The sequence below is a fragment of the Pan paniscus genome, chromosome 4 (genome assembly GCF_029289425.2).
Source record: "Pan paniscus chromosome 4, NHGRI_mPanPan1-v2.0_pri, whole genome shotgun sequence".
Classification (NCBI taxonomy): Eukaryota; Metazoa; Chordata; class Mammalia; order Primates; family Hominidae; genus Pan; species Pan paniscus.
The window spans coordinates 74,670,490-74,694,832 of NC_073253.2; the positions used below are offsets into that span (position 1 = coordinate 74,670,490).

At 37.9% G+C, this 24,343-nt stretch overlaps 1 protein-coding gene across 1 annotated transcript in view; it reads right to left on the reverse strand.

Annotated features, from left to right (window-relative positions):
* Positions 1 to 24,343, reverse strand: part of SPEF2 (sperm flagellar 2) — a 197,891-nt gene that overhangs the window by 150,130 nt on the left and 23,418 nt on the right. The window contains exons 3-8 of the mRNA XM_034960179.4: positions 23,589 to 23,841; positions 20,754 to 20,924; positions 18,467 to 18,607; positions 15,931 to 15,995; positions 10,633 to 10,819; positions 6,144 to 6,332 (exon numbers count right to left, since the gene is read on the reverse strand). Of these exons, the coding sequence (XP_034816070.1) occupies positions 6,144 to 6,332; positions 10,633 to 10,819; positions 15,931 to 15,995; positions 18,467 to 18,607; positions 20,754 to 20,924; positions 23,589 to 23,841 (1,006 nt within the window). The remainder of the gene's footprint in view (positions 1 to 6,143; positions 6,333 to 10,632; positions 10,820 to 15,930; positions 15,996 to 18,466; positions 18,608 to 20,753; positions 20,925 to 23,588; positions 23,842 to 24,343) is intronic.

A 24,343-nucleotide genomic window follows, 5' to 3' on the forward strand; every position in this document is an offset into this window, starting at 1 on the left:
ATCCTCTGCCAAAGCCACCATAATTTCCTGTCTCATTACAGCTAAGTGGGTTGCAGCCATAAAAAGAGAAGGAGGAAAAGGAAAAAGGAAGTCTGTGGGAGGTAGTAAATCTCTGTGGTTATGAGCCTGGACTCTAAAATCTGATAGAGCTGGCCTTGCTCCCTGCTACACCACTGAGAAGCTGTGTGACTTTGAGCCTTCCAGTCTTCAATTTCCTGATGTGTTAAATGTAAATAACGATGGCATCCACTTATGGTCGTTGAAAGAATTATATTATACATGCTTGTAACAAACATAGTACAATGCTTGACTCAAAGTAAAGCTCAAAAAACATCAAATATTATTGTAATGAATTTTCAATAATTATAGTAGGTAGCACAGAAATTTGAAATCAGGAACTGTCTTAATATAGAATAGTTTTGCAATTGTCTCAAAGGAAGAGATTAGCAGGTTTAATCTAAAAACAAAACAAAAACGCTCAAAAAATTGAGAGTGAAAGAAAAACACAAAGTTCTCCACCCTCGTTTTCTTTCTCTCCCTCCTCCTTCCTTCCTCTCTCCCTCTCCCTCTCCTTCTCTCTCCCTCCCTCTCTCTCTCTCTCTCCTCCTTCCTTCCTCTCTCCCTCTCCCTCTCCCTCTCCCCCTCCCTCTCTCTCTCTCTCTCTCTCTCTCTCTCTTCTTTCCCTTCCTTTCCCCTGAGATGGAGTTTTGCTCTGTCATCCAGAGCTGGAGTGCAATGGAGTTATCTCGGCTCACTGCAACCTCCGCCTCCTGGGTTCAAGCAATTCTCCTGCCTCAGCCTCCCAATTAGCTGGGACTACAGGTGCACACCACCACACCTGGCTAATTTTTGTATTTTTAGTAGAGACAGGGTTTCACCATGTTGGCCTTGAACTCTTGTCCTCGTGATCCACCTGCCTTGGCCTCCCAAAGTGGTGGGATTACAGGTGTGAGCCACCATGGTCAGTCTTTCCTTTCTTCCTTCCTTCCTTCTTTCCTTCCTTCCTTCTTTCCTTCCTTCCTTCCTGCCCTTGTCTCTCTTTTCCCTTTCTTTTCTTTTCTTTTTCCTTCCTTCCTTCCTTCCTTCTTTACTCTTTTTTTTTCTTTCTTTATTTCATGAGCAAGAGCAAATGTGGTACTGCCCTTATGGACTTTACATGCCAGTGGGATAGGCAAACAGTCAAAGAGCCACACAAATACATGTATAATTACACACTATGACAAGTGTCATTCGGGCAAGACCATGGGGTATGAGGCCTGACCTAGACAAGAAGGGGCATATGCATGGAGCTTTGAAAACAAGTATTAATTGGGTGAAGGCACTTGGGAAGAAGGGCAAAGTAGAAGAAATGACTTGTTCAAGGATCTGAGAGCAAACCAATGTGGCCAGAACCCAGGCAATGAAGGGGGGCAATGAAGCCTCAGAGGGGATTATATGGAAGACCAACAAAGGCTGGAGCAGCCTCCCCAAAGTTTCCTGTGCCACTGAGGGTAGCGTGTTGGCTACAGTAGCTGAGGTCTCAATAGCACTGGGCTTGCACCTGATGACTGTAGTGTTTCCAAGATGGCTTGGCCCTTATAACCTGGGGCATTGTACATTCTCTGTGTGCAGAGGTAGGATGAAAGAGTAAAACTTAGGGTTGATTTAAGGAAAATAAATAATGTTATATTCTTACACTCTCCAGTTTTTGGTCACCAATTCATAACCACTAAAAATGGATGAAGGAAACCACTGCAGTAGTAGTACTACAGTAGAAACCAGGGGTGGTAGTGTAGACATGGAGGAAAATGGACACGATGAAGAGAAATTTAATACATGAAAATGATAACACTCAGTGGATATTTTGGGTATGGAAGAATAAGGGTGAAGCAGCTTCCAGGTGGGCCCTGAAGTTTCAGGCTTGTACAATTTGATAAATAATGATGCCATTTGTTGAGCTATGGAACATTGAAAAAGACTAGTTTCATAGCAAAGGTCATACATTTGGCTTGGAACATGTTGAATTTGAAGTGTCTCTGAGACATATGACCACAGATGTCAAGGAATACTAAAACTATGGCCCTTCATCTTGGAGGACAGAGGCATAACTGCATGGGTCATCTGTCTATTGCAGTAAATACTTCACCATGGTTGTGGATGAAATTGTCTGAGAAATAACATAGAAAAGAATATAAGGAAGTCAAAGATGAAGCTTTGAGCAATCTGTTAATAAACGTTTTGATATAAGGGAACAATGAGCCTGTAAAGACAATGACCCTGCTCCTGAGAAGGAGCAGCCAAAGAAGTAGAAACAAAATCAGTATTTTCCACAGCAATACTTAATAGAAAGTAGCCATGGAATAGCAAATAAATACTATTAAAATAAGTAATACAAATATTATTAATACTCCGTGAGCATAGTTAAGAAACCTTAAAGACCTTAATAGATTTACAAGTACTTTTAGAATGTGCCATCTCCTCCCACTCTCAAATAACAATAAAACTCACAAGAACAATAAAAACTAAGAACAAAGCTGGAAGCATCACACTACCTGATTTCAAACTACACTACACTACACAGGGCTAGAGTAATCAAAACACAAAAACAGACACATAGACCAATGGAACAGAATAGAGAACCCAGAAATAAGACCACACACCTCCAGTCATCAGATCTTCAACAAACCTGACAAACACAAGCAATGGGGAAAGGATTTCCTATTTGATAGATGGTGCTGGGATAACTGGCTACCTATATGCAGAAGATAGAAACTGGACCCCTCCCTTACACCATATACAATAATTAACTCAAGATGGATTAAAGACTTAAATGTAAAACCCAAAGCTATAAAAACCCTGGAAGACAACCTAAGTAATGCCATTCGGGACATAAGCACGGGCAAAGATTTCATGATGAAGATGCCAAAAGCAATTGCAACAAAAGCAAAAATTGACAAATGGGATCTAATTAAACTAAAGAGCTTCTGCACAGCAAAAGAAACTGTTGACAGAGTATACCGACAACCTACAGAATGGGAGAAAATTTTTACAAACTATGCATCTGACAAAGGTCTAATATCCAACATCTATAAGAAACTCAGACAAATTTACAAGAGAAAAAACAAACAACCCCATTAAAAAGTGGGCAAATGACATGAACAGACACTTTTCAAAAGAAGACATACAAGTGGCTAACAAACACGTGAAAAAAAGCTTAACATCACTGACCATTAGATACATGCAAATCAAAACCATAATGAGATACCATCTCATACCAGTCAGAATGACTATTATCAAAAAGTCAAAAAACAACAGATGCTGGTGAGGTTGTAGAGAAAAAGGAACACTTTTACACTGTAGGTGGAAGAGTAAATTAGTTCAACCATTGTGGAGGACAGTGTGGCAATTCCTCAAAGATCTACAGGCAGAAATACCATTCAACCCAGCAATTCCATTACTGGGTATATACCCAAAGGAATATAAATCATTCTATTTTAAAGACCCATGAATGTCTACATTCATTGCAGCACTATTCACAATAGCAAAGACATGGAATCAACCTAAATGCCAATCAATGATAGACTGGATAAATAAAATGTGGTATATATACACCATGGAAAAATATGCAGCCATAAAAAGCAATGAGATCATGTCCTTTGCAGAGACATGGATTGAGCTGGAGGCTATTATCCTCAGCAAACTAATGCAGGAATAGAAAACCGAATACTGCATGTTCTCACTTATAAGTGGAAGCTAAATTATGAGAACACATGGACACACAGAGGGGAACAACACATACTGGGACCTTTCAGAGGGTGGAGGGTGGGAGGAGAGACAGGATCAGGCAAAATAACTAATGGGCACTAGGCTTAATACCTGGGTGATGAAATAATCTGTACAACAAACCCCCATGACACACATTTACCTATGTAACAAACCTGCACTTATACCCCGAACTTAAAATAAAAGTTAAACAAATATATATATATATATATTTATTTATTTATTTATCTTGGTATATATATTTTTTGGTATATATGTGTGTATGTATATATATACACATTTTGGTATATGTGTATATATGTGTGTATATTATATATATAATATATATACCAAAAAAAACCCTCCTTTCTTCACATAAAAGAAGTAGTAGAATGATAATGCTGTAGGGAATAAAATGGATTTTGTCTAGTTAGTGAATGATATAATACTGGAAAGAAGAGGTGACTGTTAATTTGGCAAACTGAATTCAACATTTATTGATTGATTTATTCAGCTCCTACTTATGTACCAGCTACTGTTGGTGGAGGAGTTGATAAACTCAACATGTACCGATGAAAGCCATAAAATCCAACCATCTCTAAGGCAGAGATGCCAAGGAACTAGATAGCTCCGCTGTTGGAAAAGGTAATCATGTGAGAGGAAGAAATATAATTTTTTCAGATGCTTCAGAACCTCACAATTTAGGTCTCTCAGGCTTTAGCAGGCCCAACTGTTCCAGTCCTCTGAAGTTAGTTCAACCCCAGTTCAAGAAAGAATAGATGATCCTTATCACTGTGAGACCAGTCCAGCTAAACATACTTTGCTATTTAGCTGAGCTTGTGAAATAAACATATTTTTCAAATAGGCACTTAGAAAGATAAACACATCATTTCTAATGTAAGTAAATGCCACTCAATCTAGTCAAGTCTATTTTTGCCAAAGAAGAGAGATGAAACAATCATCCAGATAACTCAGCTCTTGAAGCCAAAGAAGACATTGAGGTCAGCATTCATTCAGCTCAAATTCATGGGGTATGGTTCTCTCTCCCTATTCCATACCCACCATTTAGGCTATGCCTGTTCCACAAAGGCAAAAGCAACACTCTCCTCCCTGCAAAATATGCTACTTTCCAAATGATATTTCTAAAAATTGCATAATTTTGGCAAAAGTTACATTGCACTTTCATGGGGTATCACATTGGAAGCTATGAAGCTAGTAAATAAAACACTGCCCTCCTGTTTTCTATAAGGTTTCTCTTCTGCCCAGTCTGGTTTTGTGAATATCTTATGACAGTAAAGACAGGCTATCTAAAATGCCACTCACAGGAGTTCTCTTCAATCAAATGTGGACTAATGGATTAAATAAATCTGAAACATCCCCAATAGGAAGTAGACAAGAAGTAATCCATATACTCCATTAATAAAATCAATCTTTGTTTTTTACTCAAACTCACATATACATAAAGTTTGGGACAAAAATAATCTATTAAATAATTAAAAGATTGGATGTTTTGATTTTCAGAGTTGTAAAAGGGCCGAGACACAATGATACCATAGTAGCAAAGAGCACAGCTAGCAGCCCAGATGTGAGTTTCTGTATACCATTCTCAACTACAGTGCACCACAGTACCCTAGATAAAGCATTTATTCTCATTCTGAGGAAGGAATAGCATAATATGGGCCTGAGGAATCTCTTTTTTTTTTCTTCAGAAGGCAAGGAATTGTTGATTAAAGATTAATGGTATCTAGTTGAAAGGAAGCAACTTAAAAGTTCTCTCACTGCCTGAGGATATTCACCTAGAATAACCAATACCAATGCCTACTCTAGTAAACTTAGTAAACTTTTAAAGAAAAAAAAAGTATCTAAAAAAAAAAGTAATGACTCAAGGAACTGAAAGTTAGACTATCACCATTCTTTTTGGCAGCACACTTCATACTTGAAGAAAACAGAGTGACATATTTAAGATATTCAAGGAAACAAAGTGTGAACTAACCATTTTATATACAGCCAAACTTACAATCAAGTATAAAAGGCACACACTGTTATAAGAACTCAGGGAATATGGTTTCCATGAGCCCTTCCTGAGAAACCTATTGGAGAAAGAGCTTCAGACAATCAAAATGACTAGAGAGACATGGACATAAGGGTTGGTGGTGAGCATTAAGTACTTAGCTACTTGTAGAATCAAGATTAAAAGAAGACAGTATAGTACTATGTAGTGGCTACATGCCCTGTTGATGGAGTTATACAAAAATAAAAATGGGCAGATAACAGGCTGATCATACAAAAGAAAATCAACTCTTATTAGATGATTGGCAGCAAAATATAGCTTTGTTTACCATGACTTGGTAGAAAGGAACAAAAGGAACCTTAGAAAGATTTCTAAGGAAGATAGTATTTACCGCTTCTCGATCAAGAGCATCCTGGAAATCTTTAAGTCGTCTTTCCTCATGTTGTTTTTCTCTGAAAATTCTGTTTTGCCATAAAACTTCCTTTTCATGCCGAACATGCATGAGCTGCACGGCAATCCTGCGCTCCTGCTGGGACTGCCGCATCAGCCGGTTAATCAGCTGTTCCTCCCGATAAGCCTCCTGAAAACACCAGGGGAATTATTTGTTAAAGTGACGTCCAAATTTCCCACTGAGCTACGAAGCCTGTACAGAAACAATATACAAAAGGCATAATGTTCATCTAAATCAATTTCTGTCATTTGACTTAATTTGAACATGGCAAAAAAAAATCATGTTATGAAATGAGGATTTCCAACAAAAGTTGGTGTTTAGAAACATTATGGCTTTGCAACTCACAATTACTTTAAACAAATTATTACTTCATTCAAAACATTATTAGAAATAAATTAGGTGATTTTTTTTCAAGGTTTTAAAAACAAGCAAATAGCTAGCTAATGGATACTAGGCTTAATATCTGGGTGATGAAATAATCTGTACAACAAACTCCTGTAACACGAGTTTACCTATATAACAAACCTGCACATGTACCCCGAACTTAAAATAAAAGTTAAAAAAAAATAAGTGCTATAACTCTAAATTTAAAAGCATGTTTTCAGAAGGTTGGGATTATGCTGTACGCATTTTAACATAACTACTAGTTGTAAAACAAATGCAGGCATTGTCAGCTGAAGACTGCAGATCTGATTAGTTCCCAGTGAGGATATCACAATACCAACGTGAGGAAAAGCTATTAATACAAACTGACAGAATGTGAAGCCTGGAGAAGAGGCTGGGGGAAATGACCTCCTGCTTATCTTATCTGAGTGGTCATAATTTGAAAGAAAAACTAGATAGATATATTCTTGGCTGTTTGAAGAGAATAGAAAGGCGACCAGTAAATGAACAGTGGAAAAAAAACATTAAACTAGGAATCAGAGGACCTGGTCATCATAATAGGCTGGGTGGCCTTGGGCAATTAACTCAGTTTCTCGGGCCTATTTCTCATCAGGTAAAATTACGGGTTTAGGTGGAAGATAATATCCAAGGCCCCATCAAGCTCTCTCACTCTTTCGAAACAGAGACATCATGTGGAAAGAGGAGGTATCTATAGTACTCAATGGGGAAGACATAGAAAAATATCTAGAGACTGGAGGAACTTACTCTGGTCTATAACCACTATTTAATTTTCCAAAGATGCCCAAGCAGCTCTATAGAGGAATAGGGCACTGCAGAAAAGACCTGACAGCTAAGTATTCAAGGGTCCTCTAGTTAAGAAGTGAGGGAAGGGCCTGGCATTCAAATGCCAGTTCCAAAGAAATGGCATAGAAAAGATTCTTAGAAGGCAGAGGTAACTGACTTGGGGCAAACCTTAATTGGCCAAGACACTAGCCATATGACCACAAAACCAGGTGGGAGCCAAACTGTGTTCCTAGTTTGAATACACTTAAATGCCTATGAAGTACTTTAACAAGCCCAAAACTAAACTCACTAACTCCCCTTCAAACCTGGTCCTCTCCCCATATTTCCCCATCTCAGTTGATGATCCTACAATAATCCACTCTGTGATCTAAGACATTAGGGTCATCCTAAGTTCACTCCTTTCTCATCACTCCCAATACTCAACTGTTCAAGAAGTAGTCTAGTATACCTCCTACGTATGTTTTTAAACCAACCCCTCCATTCCATTCCATACCCAGTGACACCACCCCTATCTTGAACAACATCAGCCCCTCCCTACCAATCCTTTTCTTACCATCCCTACTCTCAAAACCTATCCCCTAAAAAGTCAAATTGATTTTTATAACTTTAAATCTCATCATTTAGTTCACATAATTCCATGTATTTATCAATCAGCAGGCAAGATATCAACTTGAGCACAGGTCTCTGGCTGTCTCTTCACCAGCCAAACTAAAACAGGAATACCTAAATTCCAGGGAGAAACTGGAACAACTTGAAAGCTAGGGAAGATATTTTGAGGCATTTCTGATGGATTAAGTGCAAATGGCACCAGAAGAAAACATTCAGGGCTGATGTGGGATTTATGTCATGCTTGTGGAAAGCAGCAAGTAATTGAAGGAAGTAGAATTCCTAGCCCTGACATATACCATTTTTCCTCTGGAGGAGAGGAGAATGGATGGAAAAACCAGCCATTGTACACATAAGAATTTCCCATTCCACCACTGTGGACCAGCATCTCTTGTGTCAGTTGCACAGGAGCCTGGGCTCACTACATTCCATAGGAAGGAGGTGGTAGGAATGGAGGGAATGCAGCATATGCTTCAGGCCTGGTTCTAGGAATAGCAGCTCACCCACACACAGAAAAGCAGCAGCACAAGATGAGGTTCCTGTGATGGAAATATATAGAGCCCTGGCTCTTTTTTAGGCCCCTTAGGTTGCTGGATTTCCAACCTGGTAAATATACCTCCAACTCTAGTTTTGAAAAGTCAGTGTTAATAGCATCCTAGTGGAAAGTGAGGAAATCTAGAAAGAATTCATTTATTCCATTTTCCAGGCAAACGCCAGACCTAGATTACAAGCAGAAAATTAGTGAGAAAAAACCTTGCAGCCAACACACAAGTACTTTGGAACATACATAGAAATGTGTTCAAAATTTCATTGCTAGGTAATGAAACTTGAAATGGGTAGGTATTTTAAAATTAACTTTTCAACTATCTAGTTTTCATAATTTGAAATTCTTCTAATTAAAAGGGAGATAACCAAACTGATTGAATAAAGATAAAATTTGAAGAAATCAGAATATGAAGAAATAACTTTCTAGCACAAAGAGATGTGCAGAGCTATTTTTCTGAACTTTCACTAAGAAAGAAGTGGAATCCATGAATAAATTTCACTTCTTCATATTTATATGAAGGCTTTATTTCCTTTCAGCGAACAAGCAGACCAGACGTGGGTAGGTGAATAAAAGCATCTTCAAATGGTCTTTGTAGACATGCAGATTTGTCCTATTTACATTCACAACTGAAATCACCATCCACCCCAAGTTTGTTCCTCTTACCATCTTCCATATCTCAGAAAATGACACCTCCAGCCATCCAGGTGCACAACCTAGAAATCCAATTTTTCATGCCACTTTTTCACTTTCCCTTGTTTAATGAATCAATAAGTCTTATTGATTTTACCTCCAAAATAGCTCTTAAAGCTACTTCTCTCAATCCCTATTGCCACTACACTACATTTAAACTGGGATAATCTCTTACCTGAATTACAGCAACAACAGACTTGGATTGCCCTTCTGTAATCTATTCTCCAAACTAAAGCCAGAGTGATCTTTCCACAGGCAAGTCTGACCTGGTCACTCTTATTCTGCTTTGCATTCAAACAGGAAATCACAAAATCTCCTATTTCTTTCTGTGTATCTTACAAGGCTCATCATAATTTGGCCTCTGGTGACTCCTGCCAGATGGCATGACTTTCAGTTAGCTAAAAACACTGAGCTTTCCATGTGATATTCTCTTGTCTGGAAACACTCACCTTCCACCACCTTTCCTGGAAACTGCCCCTAACCCTGACCCCACCACGACCATCCCACCTTCAATTAGCTAACTCCTGACTCTTTATCCATGCTTCTGCTATTGTCCTCCAGACACTGTCTCCTGAAGCAAGCCAGGTGGACTTCTCTAAGTGTCACTCGCCCTAATCCCCCTTCCACCTTCACAGCACTTTCACACTCCAATGTACTTGCTGTTTGTAGATGCTCCTATAAACAGAAAGCTCTGGGAGACCGGTGTCTTGTTATTCTTGCTCTCTGTCATATCTCTGGGCCTATCACAAGTACTCAAAGCATAGAAGTTCAATAAATATGTGTTCAATGTAAGAAATGATCAGTGATTCTCAAGCTGCAGTGGCGTCAGGATCACCTAGACAGCCTGTTAGCACAGATCACTGGGCCCCACCCCCAGAGTTTCAGGTCTGGTCTGGGGTGGGGCCCAATAATCTGTATTCCTAAAAGTCCCAAGCAATGCTGGTGCTGTTCGTCCAGGAACCATGCTTTAAGAACCACTGGAATAGACTGGTGAACAAAAGGAGAGGATGAACAACTTTTCCACATTGTTTTCATTAAACCATTCCCTTTTTCCTCTAAAAGTAACAATAGAGTACACATGGCAGATACAGATTTTAGGTTCCTTTTAATGTATTTTTTATTAAGGTAAAATATACATAAAATAAAATTTACCATTTTTAAAGTATACATTTGTCTTAATTACATTCACAATGTTGTACAACTATCACCAGATTTTAGATTCTTTAGTAAATAGCTACTTTTCTTCCTAGTATATTTGCTATTATGATGAGGATGTGAAAGTGACATTTGATGCAGAGTAGCAGACAATACATATATAAACTACATATTATGTGTATAGAAGACTACATTTTGTAGAATTCCCAGCACTATTACTTAACCTTCATCTAAATATCTTACCTCTTGTGCTTCGTGGGCTATTAACTGGTCCATTAACAATTTCCGCCGTCTTTTCTCCCTTTGCTCTCGTGCAAAAGCATCTTCTTCAAGGCGCTTCTGGATTTTTTTAATGTACTCGTCATCTGAGTAAGTATTTAACAAATCGGTGGTTGTCTGGCCTGCTGTATCTAAAGAAGTCTTGGATGCACTAAGAATAATAATTTTTATTTTAGATTTTTAAATAATAATGTGATCCCATGCCACTATCTGTGACTATGGAGAAAGACCTCAGGAGAAGGATCCCTTGAGTTCACTGTTAATTTATTAATACAAGCATTGAAGAAAATATTTGAAATCAGTGTGATACCAATAGCTTATCAACAGATCCCATTTGCTTCACCCCATTTCTAAATTCTCTGTGAGGTCCTTATCATAGCCTTCTTTCAAGGCCCATCAGCTTTTTGTTCTTTCACCTTTTTTTTTTTTTTGAGATAAAGTTTTGCTCTTGTTGCCCAGGCTGGAGTGCAATGGCACATCTTGGCTCACTGCAACCTCCGCCTCCTGGGTTCAAGTGATTCTCCTGCCTCAGCCTCCTGAGTAGCTGGAATTACAGGCATGTGCCACCACGCCAGGCTAATTTTGTATTTTTAGTAGAGACAGGGTTTCACCATGTTGGGCAGGCTTGTCTCGAACTCCTGACCTCAGGTGATCTGCCCGCCTTGGCCTTCCAAAGTGCTGGGGATTACAGGCGTGAGCCACCGTGCCCAGCCTGTTATTTTACTTTTTTTTTTTTTTTTTTTTTGAGACAGAGTCTCACTCTGTCGCCCAGGCTGGAGTGCAGTGGTGCGATCTCGGCTTACTGCAACCTCCGCCTGCTGGGTTCAAGCAATTCTCCTGCCTCAGCCTCCCGAGTAGCTGGGACTACAGGCACATGCCACCACGCCTGGCTAATTTTTTGTATTTTTAGTAGAGACGGGGGTTTCACCATGCTGGTCAGGCTGGTCTCGAACTCCTGACCTCGTGATCTGCCCGTCTCTGCCTCCCAAAGTGCTGGGATTACAGGCATGAGTCACTGCGACCAGCCTTACTTTTTATGATTTTCATTCTAACCGGAAATTCTGGATTTCTTTTCCTATTCTTCCTGCTAGCTCTGGGCCTCTGACCTCCCCTGTTTTGAGTCAACAATAGGCAGACTATTGATAACCCAAGTGTCAGGGAAGGCAGAGCTCGCAACAGCAGACCAGGCACATTAATGCCAGGTCACTAGAGAGTACTTCTATGTACAGATGGTTCCATCTACTACACTCTTCCATCACCTATGAAAGTGCAAATTACTGTATCAACTCTCAGATCAATTTTTGACTGCTTAGAACAGTGGCTGAACTCTTATTGAAAACACAGCAGTTGAAAGTTGGCTTGCTTACCATGCACACATGTAAGCACAGGTCTGACTGGCTTCTTGCTCATGTCCTAGAGATTCAAGTGAGAAGACTCAACTCAGAGCTCTTGTCCTATCTCATGTCCAAAACGTAAAGGATCAGGAAGAACCCAGTGGTCTTCCCAACAGAAAGTTAAGCACATTCAATTTAGTGAGTCAAATGGGGGCTTGGTACAGAATTCATAGATTCATTCCAAATTTATCATTAAAAGATACATTTTTATGTATACAAAGATCAAATAATCATCAATTCTCATCTGTATCCTCTTCAAAAAGTAAACAGAATAATACAATAGTACAAGATATACCATAATGTTACTTGCCTAGAAATAATGAATTTTTATATTATGTATAATCATTGCTTTTGTTACAAGTAATTAATATATTTGGTTTACAATATTACTTATAATCTTATTATTCAAAAAATAAGGATATATTATTAAAGTGTGTAGAGACTTGTCATCAATTCTTATATAGACACAAGCACTCTGATAAAAACATAGTTAACTCATGTTTAATTTTTAATGATGTAATACCTGCATATTTATAATATAGACCATATTGTAGTATAGGTCATAATTTGGAGGTTTGCGCCTCCCAGCTGATCTCCTAGTGAATAAGAGAAGTATCCTATTTTTCTTCTGCCTGCACCTGTGCCTAGCATGCCTGGCAACTGGTTGATGTCTGCTAAATTTCAAATAATGTGCTAAAAAACACCATACATACATAAAAATCAAACTAAAGTTCCAATCATTTTATCAGCCCGGGCTCAACCTTTGATTGTATTCTGTCACTGAGAAGAGTTGAGTACAAATTATGTAGGTACTAAGCACTCAGTAAGGCTAAAGACAGAGTTTAACCCTATCTATTTATTAAGATTTAGTATTTAATTGTGTAGTGTAACACTTTTAGATCTTTCATCAGAAATCTTATTATATTTGTACTTAAGTGTGTTGTGTAAAAGCTCCTGCCCTGGATTGACCGTGGGTTAATAGCTCTCTCAACACAATATTTATGCTGTCAATAATATACTTAACAAATTGCTTCTCCTTTATCAATTAGTCAACCCATCCATCTGTTGTCTTATTCCAATAAAGGTGAAAAAAAGCTACACATTATGTACTTGAATAAATATTCATTTTACTAGATGTAGGTTTCTTGAGGGCAGTGATTATATTTTCTTTTTATCTGTTTGCTTGCCAGACCTTCATCTAATGTAATAATTGTATGTGTATAATCTATTAGTAGCAGAAACCTTGGTCAAATTTGTATTTCTTAAGAAGTAGTTGCTGGGAAAAGCCTCTGACAAATATATTAACCCAAATACCAAATTACAGCAGCCAATAACCCCAGCTAAAGAAACAAATAGCAGACAGGATTTATTATTCATCTAAAAAATGAAAAAATGGAGGAACCTTGTTACATGGGGAAAAACCAGCCATGAGGGCTCTTGCATTGCTGGCATGAGACATTATTTCATTCTTCCACAAAAGAAAAACGATGGACTTTGAGGTGGCATCCAGAGAAACTGTTCAGGAGCAGGCTATGAAAAAGGCAGCTGCAGAAAGTGCTCCTGAGGTTCAAGTTGGGAGATTGTATTGCCTTCTGGAGTCAAGTTAGTGTGAAGTTTTTCAATGTGCCCAGAACATTCTTGATTCTAAGCTAAGATTCAGCATGAACTAAAAAAGTAGTGATTAATGAAATGGCTTAAGAAGGGTGCTATATCGTAACCATAGCCTCTGTTTTCTTGAAAAGTTTGCTCTAGGCCAGCACTTCCCAACGTTTTTCTTTTTAAGGCCAAAAGAGAAAACGAACTTTGTGCAACACACTGGAAAGGATGTAGATTCTCAGATGAAGCTGTTCACAGCCACAGGTAACTGGCCCAGGGACTTCAGCTGCCCCGGGCCTTCTCCTCCTGCTGTAAGTGAGGGTGTCAATATCTCAGATGCCCTCTGCTGGAAATCTTTGGCAGGACCAAGTGAAGGCTTCTGTGAAGAAGGGACCTGACACTACTATTTCCCTCCCTTTTCTCTCAAAATAGAACCCCAATTTTACGCAGGGAAACAGTGTGTCCAGTTAAAGACTACGTTTCCCAGCTTCCCACTCTGTCAGGTGTGGCCATGTGACTGAATGCTCTCCAATAAGATATAAGCAGAAATGTTATATGGGACTTCTGGGAAGGCTTTTGAAAGAAGCTATTTCAGATAGGAGATATCTACTTTTTTGTCTGTCTTCCTTCCTGATATCTGGAACATGGGCCAAGTGGCCGGAGTCCCAGCAACCACCTTGTATCATGAATGTAACCTTGAGGATGAAAACCACACAACAGGACAGTGAGGCAAAAGAAAAGAGGAGCCTCAGTCCTTGATAACCCTGGAGCTACAGCATACACTATGGGCTGCTTACCTTCTGATTTCTATTACATGAGAGACAAGCAGATTTCCCTCTAATTTCATTCACTGTTGTTTTGGGGTTTCTGAAACTAACTGATAGAGACCTAGGGTCTGGTTGGGTTGGCAAAGGCAATAGGGAGCAGGTAAATGTTTGCAGCTGTAATGTACAGGGATGATCTTTAAGACATTTAATAACTGACATGGCAAGGACACTAACCAATAGACACGGATACTGGTGCAGGGCCTGGGAGACAGTGCTGTGCTTCATCTTAACTATGGTTGCTAAACTGTGTGGAAATTGAGGGGTCCCAGGAAAGGGGCAGGCCAGGGAGCTACAGAAAGTAGCATTCACCAAGTAGCAAAGTATTCAGTAGTTTAAGATGGTCTTTCTGGTGGACACCATCTGTTTATCACCACAGAGCCTATGGCTAGAGAGATGGGTGAAAGAATGAGAAGAAATTGGTGTTTTCATGGGCCAAGGTCAGGGTAGGTGTGTGCTAGGGTTCAAGTGGTGGCTGCATGGATGAGGAGACTTGGATTATGTTGTTTTTACAGGTCAGGATCAACACTGATAAATGGGAGTGGGAATCAGAATAGGGCATCAGGAGTTTCTGCAGAGGGTAGGAGGAAAGGTAATGTACATGAGTATTCTCCATTTTGCTTAATTTTCTTTCTTACACCTGACTTCATCATTTCTTCCTTATGGCTCTGATTTTCCTTGTTCCTCCTCATTTGACTGTCTCTCCCTTCCTTCAGGAAATTTTAATATGAAACTGAAGTATGTAATTTTTTTCTGCTTTTCTTTAGAATTAGTACCTTCTTTAACAGAGATTTATCTCATATTCCATAAGATGTAAATGCATAGAGTTTGGATCATTTCCATTTAAAAATATAAAAAAACCCAAGTTGTTCCTACATATGTCATCTCTAATGAATTACTTTCTGTGAATCAATGACCTCTCATAGAAAACAAAGTGTGAAGGAGCTTTATCTTTAGGTAGATGAAGCCAATTAATGAGGAACTTTGTTTAATGGACCCACCAAAGTGACTGTCTTAGTGACATTTGTTTAATGAACTCATTCACTCAACTTCTTACTGCTGGTCTCTATGCTAACTGCTGAGGATACAGCATGATATAAACCAGAGTCTAATAAAGGATTTACTGTGACAAATTTAAATTAGTGGTACCTTGAAACAATTTTAGTGAATGTTTAAAAAATATGTGTGAACTTAGAAGAATAAACATAGCACAGAAAAATAAATCAACTTTATGTTTTGTAATAGTTTCTTTCTCTCAGATATTTATAACAGTTGCTAACAATCTGAACTTTAGCTCATTTATCTTCCCTAATTACTCTCTGAATCAAGATTCTTTGGAGTGAAAAGATCCTGGAATAGCTCTTCCACATAAACTATTTCTAAATATTCAAAAGCTATGTGTAGAACAGAATGCGGTTTTGTAATTCTTAAAATAGCTCACATCTCACCTTTCTTTTGCTTGGAGATCCTTTTTTATTAATGCTTCGAACTTCTTAATTTCATCAGCCACATCCTTTAAAGAAAATTCATCATCAGTTCTCTGCCTCTAAAAACCATTGAAAAATCTTCATTTACCACATTCATTCAAGTTTATAAAGTGACATGTACTACTAATTCAAGGTAATTAGGATATGAAAAGCTGCATTCTAAAATTTTTTTATAATTTTATTTGTTGCTTTTAGACTGGGCTAACTATACCTAAAAGAATGTGAAAATTGCCTCCCCTGAATCATTCACTTCATGATTTTGACAGGGCACCAAAGGGCATTTCATTAGAATAAAGATTATCAAAGAGTCAGGACATACATTTTTGGATACAAATATTTCCTTTTCTTTTTTCTTTCTTTTTTTCTTTTTGAGATGGAGTCTCACTCTGTCGCCCAGGCTGGAATGCAGTGGCGCGATCTCGGCTCAAGGCAACCTCCACCTCCTGGGTTCAAGTGATTCTTCTGCCTCAGCCTTCTGAGTAGCTGGGATCACAGGCATGTGCCACCGCAATCCTCCCGCCTCGGCCTTCCAAAGTCAAATATTTCTTTAAAAATTGTTGTCCTGGGTGTTTTAAACATTCCTCATACAACTTTATTTACACTATTAATTAGTTATCTGAAGTTTAACTTTAGGTCATCTTTGTGTTTTACAAACACTTTTTAAAAAACTTTAATCAGGCCAGGTGCAGTGGCTCACACCTGTAATCCCAGCACTCTGGGAGGCCAAGGCCAGCGGTTTGCTTGAGCCCAGGAGTTCGAGAGCAGCCTTGCGTACCTGTAGTCCCAGCTACTTAGGAGGCTGAGGCGGGAGGATTACTTGAGCCTGGGAGGTTAAGGCTGCAATGATCCATGATTTTACCACGGCACTCCAGCCTGGGCAACAGAGTAAGACCATGTCAAAAAAGAAAAAAAACAAACCAAAAAAAAAACAAAAAAAACCTTTAATCAACTCAGGGACATATGAAAGGTAGATACTGAAATGGAGTCAGATAAAAGCCTCTGTAGGTGGTAATTTTAGAATCCAAGTACAGAATATTTTGTTAGTATTTAAAAAACAACAAAAAAAGTGAATTAATGTAAAATTCAATGGATTTAGGAATCAGAGAGATCTGTCAATCTCTGCTTTACTACCACTGGGTAAAACATGTCAACTCTCTGGGTCTCAGTTTCCTCATCTACAAAATGGGAAAAATAATACCCTACTTAGAGAGTTATTTACAAATTAAAGATAATGTGAAGTGCCCAATCCACAGCTTGACATACAGCACATGTTCAATAAATGGTAGCTATTAATCATCTTTATAGGTCACATGAGAGAATATAAACAATCATTGTAGCAGTATGCAGTGTGAGTTGCAGGAATTTGTATCAAACTGAACTGTAACATTGCTCTCCTGTGAAATATAATGAGATTGCATCTTACTGAAATGATTGACAGTTGGTGTGGTCTAGTAAAATGTCACTGGTACAGGTATCTTAAATTTAAATATACTGATAGCAACAAGTCACTTAACATTCCTGGGATTCATAGAAAAATAGTGTGGCATGATGAGGAGGAATTGAGTAAAAGCATATAGTAGGAATGGCATATGTATGCTATGTGTACCTTGACTGGCCCCTGCTGTACCCATGGCAGTTATGACCTGCTATGGTTTGGATGATTGTCCCTGAAAACCGCATGTGAAATTTGATCCCAGTGTTGAAGGTGGAACCTAATGGGAGGTGTCCGGGTCATGGCGGTGGATCCCGCATGAATAGACTGATGACCTCCCTGGGGGTAAGTGAGTTCTTACTCTGTTAGTTCCCATGAGAGCCGGTTGTTAAAAAGAGCCTGACACCTTCTCTCTCACTCTCTTTTTCCCTCATGAATAGATTGATTCCCTCCCTAGAGGTGGGTTCTCACTCTATCAGTTCCCATGAGAGCTGGTTGTTAAAAAGAACCTGGCACCTTCTCTCTCCCTCTCTCCCTCCCTACACCCTCTCTCTCACTTTCTCTCCCCCCATGTAATGTCTGCACATGATGGCTCCACTTCCCCTCCCCCTTCTCCTTACTAAGGCCCTCACCAGATACCCAGTCTTGAATCTTCCAACCTTCAGAACCATAAGTGACATAAACCTCTTTTTCTTTAAAAATTACCCAGCCTCAGGTATTCTTTTATAGCAACACAATGGATAAGACATGACCTATTACAACAGCACCCATTCTGACCTCCTTTGTTATTGACCACAGAATCTTTTTCAACACAGGAGTCCAGACTGCCATTTAATAGGAGTTTGCCATTGCTGGCCTAAAGCTACATGCTCCGTTCTGAACAAATAACAATATAAAATAAGTTGAATATGCATATAGTGGAAGAATTCTGAATGAGAAAGGACAAGGTCAGAGATAATTTGGAAAGCAAATGTGAAGTTTTGGAAAGTCTCTCTATATGTTCCAGAGACAGACTATTATTTAGTTAAGATAAACACAGCACAATATTAAAGGATTATCACTTACTTCTGCCTCTTTTTTCTTTTTCATCATTTTTCGGGCCTCGAGTGCTTTCAAAGTACGATTTGATGCAGGTTTAGGAATCTGTATAATAGCTGCTTGGATTTTGGCCATTATTTCATTTTGTCGTCTTCTGTTTAAGTATTGCTGAATATCCCATATACATTAGTTTAGTGATTCAGAATAACAGAATAGGCAATATAATACACTCATAGGTACAAATATATAAAATTTATCTATTGAAAATTTCAGAACCCAGCAATTAGCCAAGAGACTAGGTGTCACAACTGTGTAATATTAAGAAGGAGGTGTTAATATGACTTACTGTGAAAAGCATGATATTAAAACACAATTCTGGAATCTGCAAATCATATCTATTAAATGTCTGTATTTTAATTCTGTGTGCTGATACTAAAAGGACAATAAAGATGTCCCAAATATAAATAAGTGTATAATTCTTTCCCAATCCTACTGTCATGACCTTACCAAGCATGGGAAGAAAAAAATTCTATCTCTGAAGATGGTTCAATGAGAAAATTCTATCTAGGAGACAGTTTCTAGGAGGGCTCCTGGGAAACCCAGTAAAAATCACAAACTTCCCCAAAACCCAGTCACACTTAAACAATGAGTTCAGGGGCAACCTCAAAATTGAATTAACAATAAATTATATGATACAATTATTGGATCATCTCTTCTGTATGTAGGCAGTAGTTATTTTAAGAAGACTATAAGCAGGAGAATGTATTTGAAAAGAAAAAGTGACTGAAAAATCAGATAAAGTATTTTAAAAGTAAATGATTTAAGAGGTAATATGTGAAACTAATCATGACTTTACTACTAATACATTATATTAGAACTAATATGATCATTAGCTCCCATGTCCAAAGATAAAAAATTTCAATTTACCCTTAAAAAGGCATACATTATAGACAATTTTCTTCATTTCATTTTCCAAAATATGAATATTTATTTAATTGCAATATGTTTATCTTTTTTTCTTAAGAAGACCAGGAAGACACAGAGTCTTCCTTTTGCCTTATTTGTTCCCTATGATCATTCTGAACATAATTTATTTCAGAATATTTAATGGTATCATATTTCCTTTTTCTCAACATTCTTGGAGACTGTCTGCATTAGGCTTGGCACTAATAGACAGGCTGGTTCCACATAAATTAGAGTCACAGCAATTGGTCTCAACTTAAACACTACTTTAAGAGTGCTTTCTCTCTTTATCATGTAACACCATAAGGGAATATAATCCTTTATTTACCCTCTGGCAAGTCATATAATTACATGACTGCTTTACATTTTATTATATATAAACTCCACTCCAGTTAGTCCACTCTTCTTGAAGCTACAAAAACGTTCAATTCTGAACTCTGAGGCAGGTAGAAGTAAGCATCCCCGTTTTTACAGTTGGGGAAATTGAAGCTGAGAGTTATTTAGAGGCTGGCTCAATGTTAACCAGCTTGCAAGTGATCTTCCAGTTTGTCTGTCATCTTTCCATTCTTCCCTACAAAGAGCTGACTACATTCAGAATATAATTTCTTATCATTCCAAATAAATCCATGAATTTAAAAAGTGATTTTACAGTGCAATGGGAAGAACTACATAATTCTTTTGCCTGTAGTTTACACATTCCATATACCCAGTCACCTGAAATACTCTTAAAAATCTTTAATGATTTCATGTACCATTATTCTCTCACCCACAAAGGCACAGAAGATCATTAAAGAGTTTTAAAGAAATCTGAGAAGGAGCAGAGAGTTAGTCAAAGCAAGAAGCAAGGGCCAGAAAGAAGTTGAGAGTTGTTCAAGGTGATTGAAAAGGTAAGCAAGCAAAGAATTACCTCACATCTCCAAGAACAGACAAATGGGGCAGGACCGAAGGTTGCAAAAGAGGAGAAAGCGAGAGGACATTGTCTGATCTATCTCCCTCAGTGGTGACAATGGTCATGTGCCTTTGACCAATGGGGTAGCTAATAGCAACCCTCCATCACTAAAGCAGCTGAAACATTGATTTCTACCAGTGAAGGTAATGCGGTTGTCTTGCCACTCCAGAAGATGGCAGTTCTTGTTCTCAGCCACAAGTAGAGGTGAGAGTCAGCAAGAGTCAGGATGGAGAAAAGGAGCAGGGGAGAGAGAGAAAGGGTGAGAGTAGGGCAGGACAAAGTCATGCATCAGGGAAGTGCAACTTGTGCTCCACTACTACTTATGCAATGTGTACTATACGCATAAATCACAAACTGTATACTATGCACTAATGAATTTCTGAAAAAATAGTTCTATAGAACCTTTTCGATATCAAAACATCTTTGCTCTTCCTTGAGTTTTTGAAATCTTTCAAGTTTCTCAAAATGCAAATGGGCAAGATCTTCTTTCATGTGTTTATATTTTTCTTGAAACCTGTATGTAATCCGCATCAGATTGAAATCAGTTTGACGTGGTATCATGTGTCTAAGTCTCTAAATGAAAAAAGCATTTCAAAAGATTTTATTAGAGAATAAAGAGTACATTTTCATTATAAGCACAAATAAAATTTGTCTTCAAAATGAAATTATTTAAATTACTATTGTTGATAGTTAAGCTAAATTCAAACCCCATTCCAATTACTCATATTCTTAATTGATGTAAGCACAATTATAAAAACATTATCCTTTGTGGTTCTTCTTACAAAATAGCCTCATATATACTTTTATAGTTAAACTTTTTACACTGAGTTAAATTTTCAATAAATGGTATTTACATTCTTGGAAATAAATTTTATTTATTTATTTTTTTTTGCAAAAATAATTTCATTAAACCAATTTTAACATATAAGAGATAATATAAGAAGCTAGATTCTTCCCATTGCTTAGCCACTCCTTAGTAAAAAGTGAAGAAACATTAAAACTTCCTAGGTTTGTGTTTCAGCTTTACCACTTACTAGCTGCTTAAAATTGGGCGAGTTACCTAATCCATCTGTGCCTTAGTTTCATCATCTGTAAAATGGGAATAATGAAAGTACCTATATTTTATGGCTGTTGTGAAGACCAAGTGAGATAATATTCATAAGGCACCTGAAACAGGGCTTGGCACATCACTAGGCATGCCGTTTAATAAATTTCAACCATTATTAATATTACCTGCACCTCTTCTCATCCAGTATCAAAGAAGATGGCATCTCTACTTCTTTCCTATGATATCACCTCTTCCACATGAACCATTGATTGCATATTCCTCTTTCCGTCCCCAGAGGGCCTCTTTCCATCTTGTCCTTGTACCATTTTCATCTCTCCTGCCACTGACTCTTTTTCTCAACTGATAAGTGGCCCCAGTCTCTAGGTCCATAAAACAAGCAATCTCATACTTCACTTGAGCTTTTCTCTCCTACTGTTCTCTTCTTTACCTCCACATTTCTTGAAAGAATAATCTATGTTACCCTCTTCCTCATCTCCAAAGTCCTTCTCAACTCACTGCAATCCATATCACTCTAATGAAACATTTTTCTCTCCCCAATATGTAAGCTCTAAGAGGGTTGGGGCTTTTCCTGTGTATTTGTTGTGCAAGTGCTTGACAAAAAGTAGGAGCCCAATAAATATTTGTTCAGTGAATGAATTATTGATGCTTGAAGTTCACCCATGACCAACATTAAATGAGCTAATAGGCACTTGTTTGTCTTCATCTACACAGCTCTTATAGCACTTGCCACTGTTGACTGCTTTACATTTTATTATATATAAACTCCACTCCAGTTAGTCCACTCTTTTTCTTGAAGCTACAAAAACGTCCAATTCTGAACACTGAGGCAGGTAGAAATAAGCATCCCTGTTTTTACAGTTGGGGAAATTGAAGCTGAGAGTTGTTTAGAGGCTGGCTCAATGTTAACCAGCTTGCAAGTGAATGAGGCCGAATGCAATATTAAATTATTCATATTAAGACTAATCTAATTTCTAGCTCTCAAGGAGTGCTGAGTCCATTCTGCTACCAGACTTACAATGATATCCATGAAGAATGGACAAATATAAACATGGAGATAGCCCTCATATCTATTACGTCATTGCTGCTTCAAAATTTAAATTTAAAAATATAATTCTATCCATTGATATTCACTATTTTGCATCAGTGCAGCACTCATGATTATTCCAGAGGCCTGTAAAAGTTAATGCACTTCATTTACCAGAAGGAATTGCATAAAAACTGGAGAGAATTGTCAACTAAAAAGTCATATCAATTAGTCAATAACACATTTAATGAGTACTTACAACATTTGAAGCATTGTACTAGATATATTCATCAAATCTGATGTACTAAAAATCTGGTAAGGTCATATGACAAATAAATAATGACTAGTTAGCCAATATCAGTATCAGGACGGTAAAACCAAGAGAGTGAGAATTACTTATGCTCTAGAGTTCCAAAGGAAGAAACCATGTGTACTGGGCTGCACGGTAGATGAAGAACAGTTTGGGGAAGAGGAGAGATGAGAAGGATGAGTTTGGGTTTGAGGGAAGGAAGAGCAGGAATAGACAGTCATATTTAAGGACAGACTGTCAATTAACATAGAAGAAAGAAATACCATGCTGAGGACTAGAAAGAAGTAAAAATAGGTTTCTGAGTGGAAGAACTCAATAAAAGTAAAATTTAGGGAAGATTCATTTAGCAGTTGATTGACTTATCCAGAAGATTGAGAGACATTTTAGCAGGTTGCTGCAGTAGTTGATAAGAAGATCTGAGCAGATATGATGGGGTAGAAACAGGAAGAGAGGGGCAGGCACCAAAAGTATTAGGCCTGTAGTCCCAGCTACTTGGGATGCTCAGGCAGAGGACTGCTTGAGCTCAGGAGTTCGAGACCAGCATGGGCAAAAGAGCAAGGCCCTGTCTCTCTAAAACAACAACAACAAAAAGTACTGGAAATTAGGAAAAGAGTTTGATAAGCTATTGGCAATATGGATAGGATAGAGAGAGACATCAAAAATGGCTAAATAAATTCAAATTATTAATATAAAATAAAACCCAAGTATGGCCAGTAACATACATAAAGGATATATATGTCTAATGAGGCTTCTTTGAGAATTCAATATCATTGTCATTTCTCTTTATCAAATTTTACACTGTGACATGCTTATTATGCTTTTTTATGTACCTACCTCTTGAAAAGTATCACTTTTCATGTTTTGAAGTCTTAAATTTGTCAGACGTTGCATGGTTTGCATCTCCACTCCAGTCAGTCCACTTTTCTTCTTTTTCTGAAGAGCAATGTACAATTGATATAACAGCTTTGTTGCCACCCCAGGCTTTTCTGTGATGATGCCATGGGCCACATTCTGATCAAACTGCACACCCAGAAGGTGAAGTGTTGGCTCCAAGCGAGAAAAATTATTAAGTTTGGCACTTGAAACCCTGGACAGTAAAATATTTTACATAATTAGACATTAGCATTAAATTAAAGACAAACAACAAATATCAGACATATTATCATTATCCAATATTTTGAATTATTTCATGTTCTTTTAGCTGTATCATTCCTCTCTAAAACCACTCTAATGTAAATACATTGAGATTTTTTATTGACCATGTCTACCTGAACTCTATGCATTCATTTCTTTTAAATGGCTACACTAAAATTTTTCTGCTCTAAATTGACAATAGGATTTTTTCAGAAGTAAATACAGAAGTCATAACACCTAAACTTGATATACTGTTCCTAGTATACTATTTCTCAAGAGATTGCATTCAGGTAGTGGCTCTAAATCTTTTGTTTTTGAATCACAGATACCTTTGAAAATCTGACAGCTATGGAACTTTTTTACAGAAAAGGAAACATACATTTATACATACAGACAAAGCGTGTATAACATCATATAGCATGTTTTTGAGCCTCTTACAGTCTAACCTAAAAGCA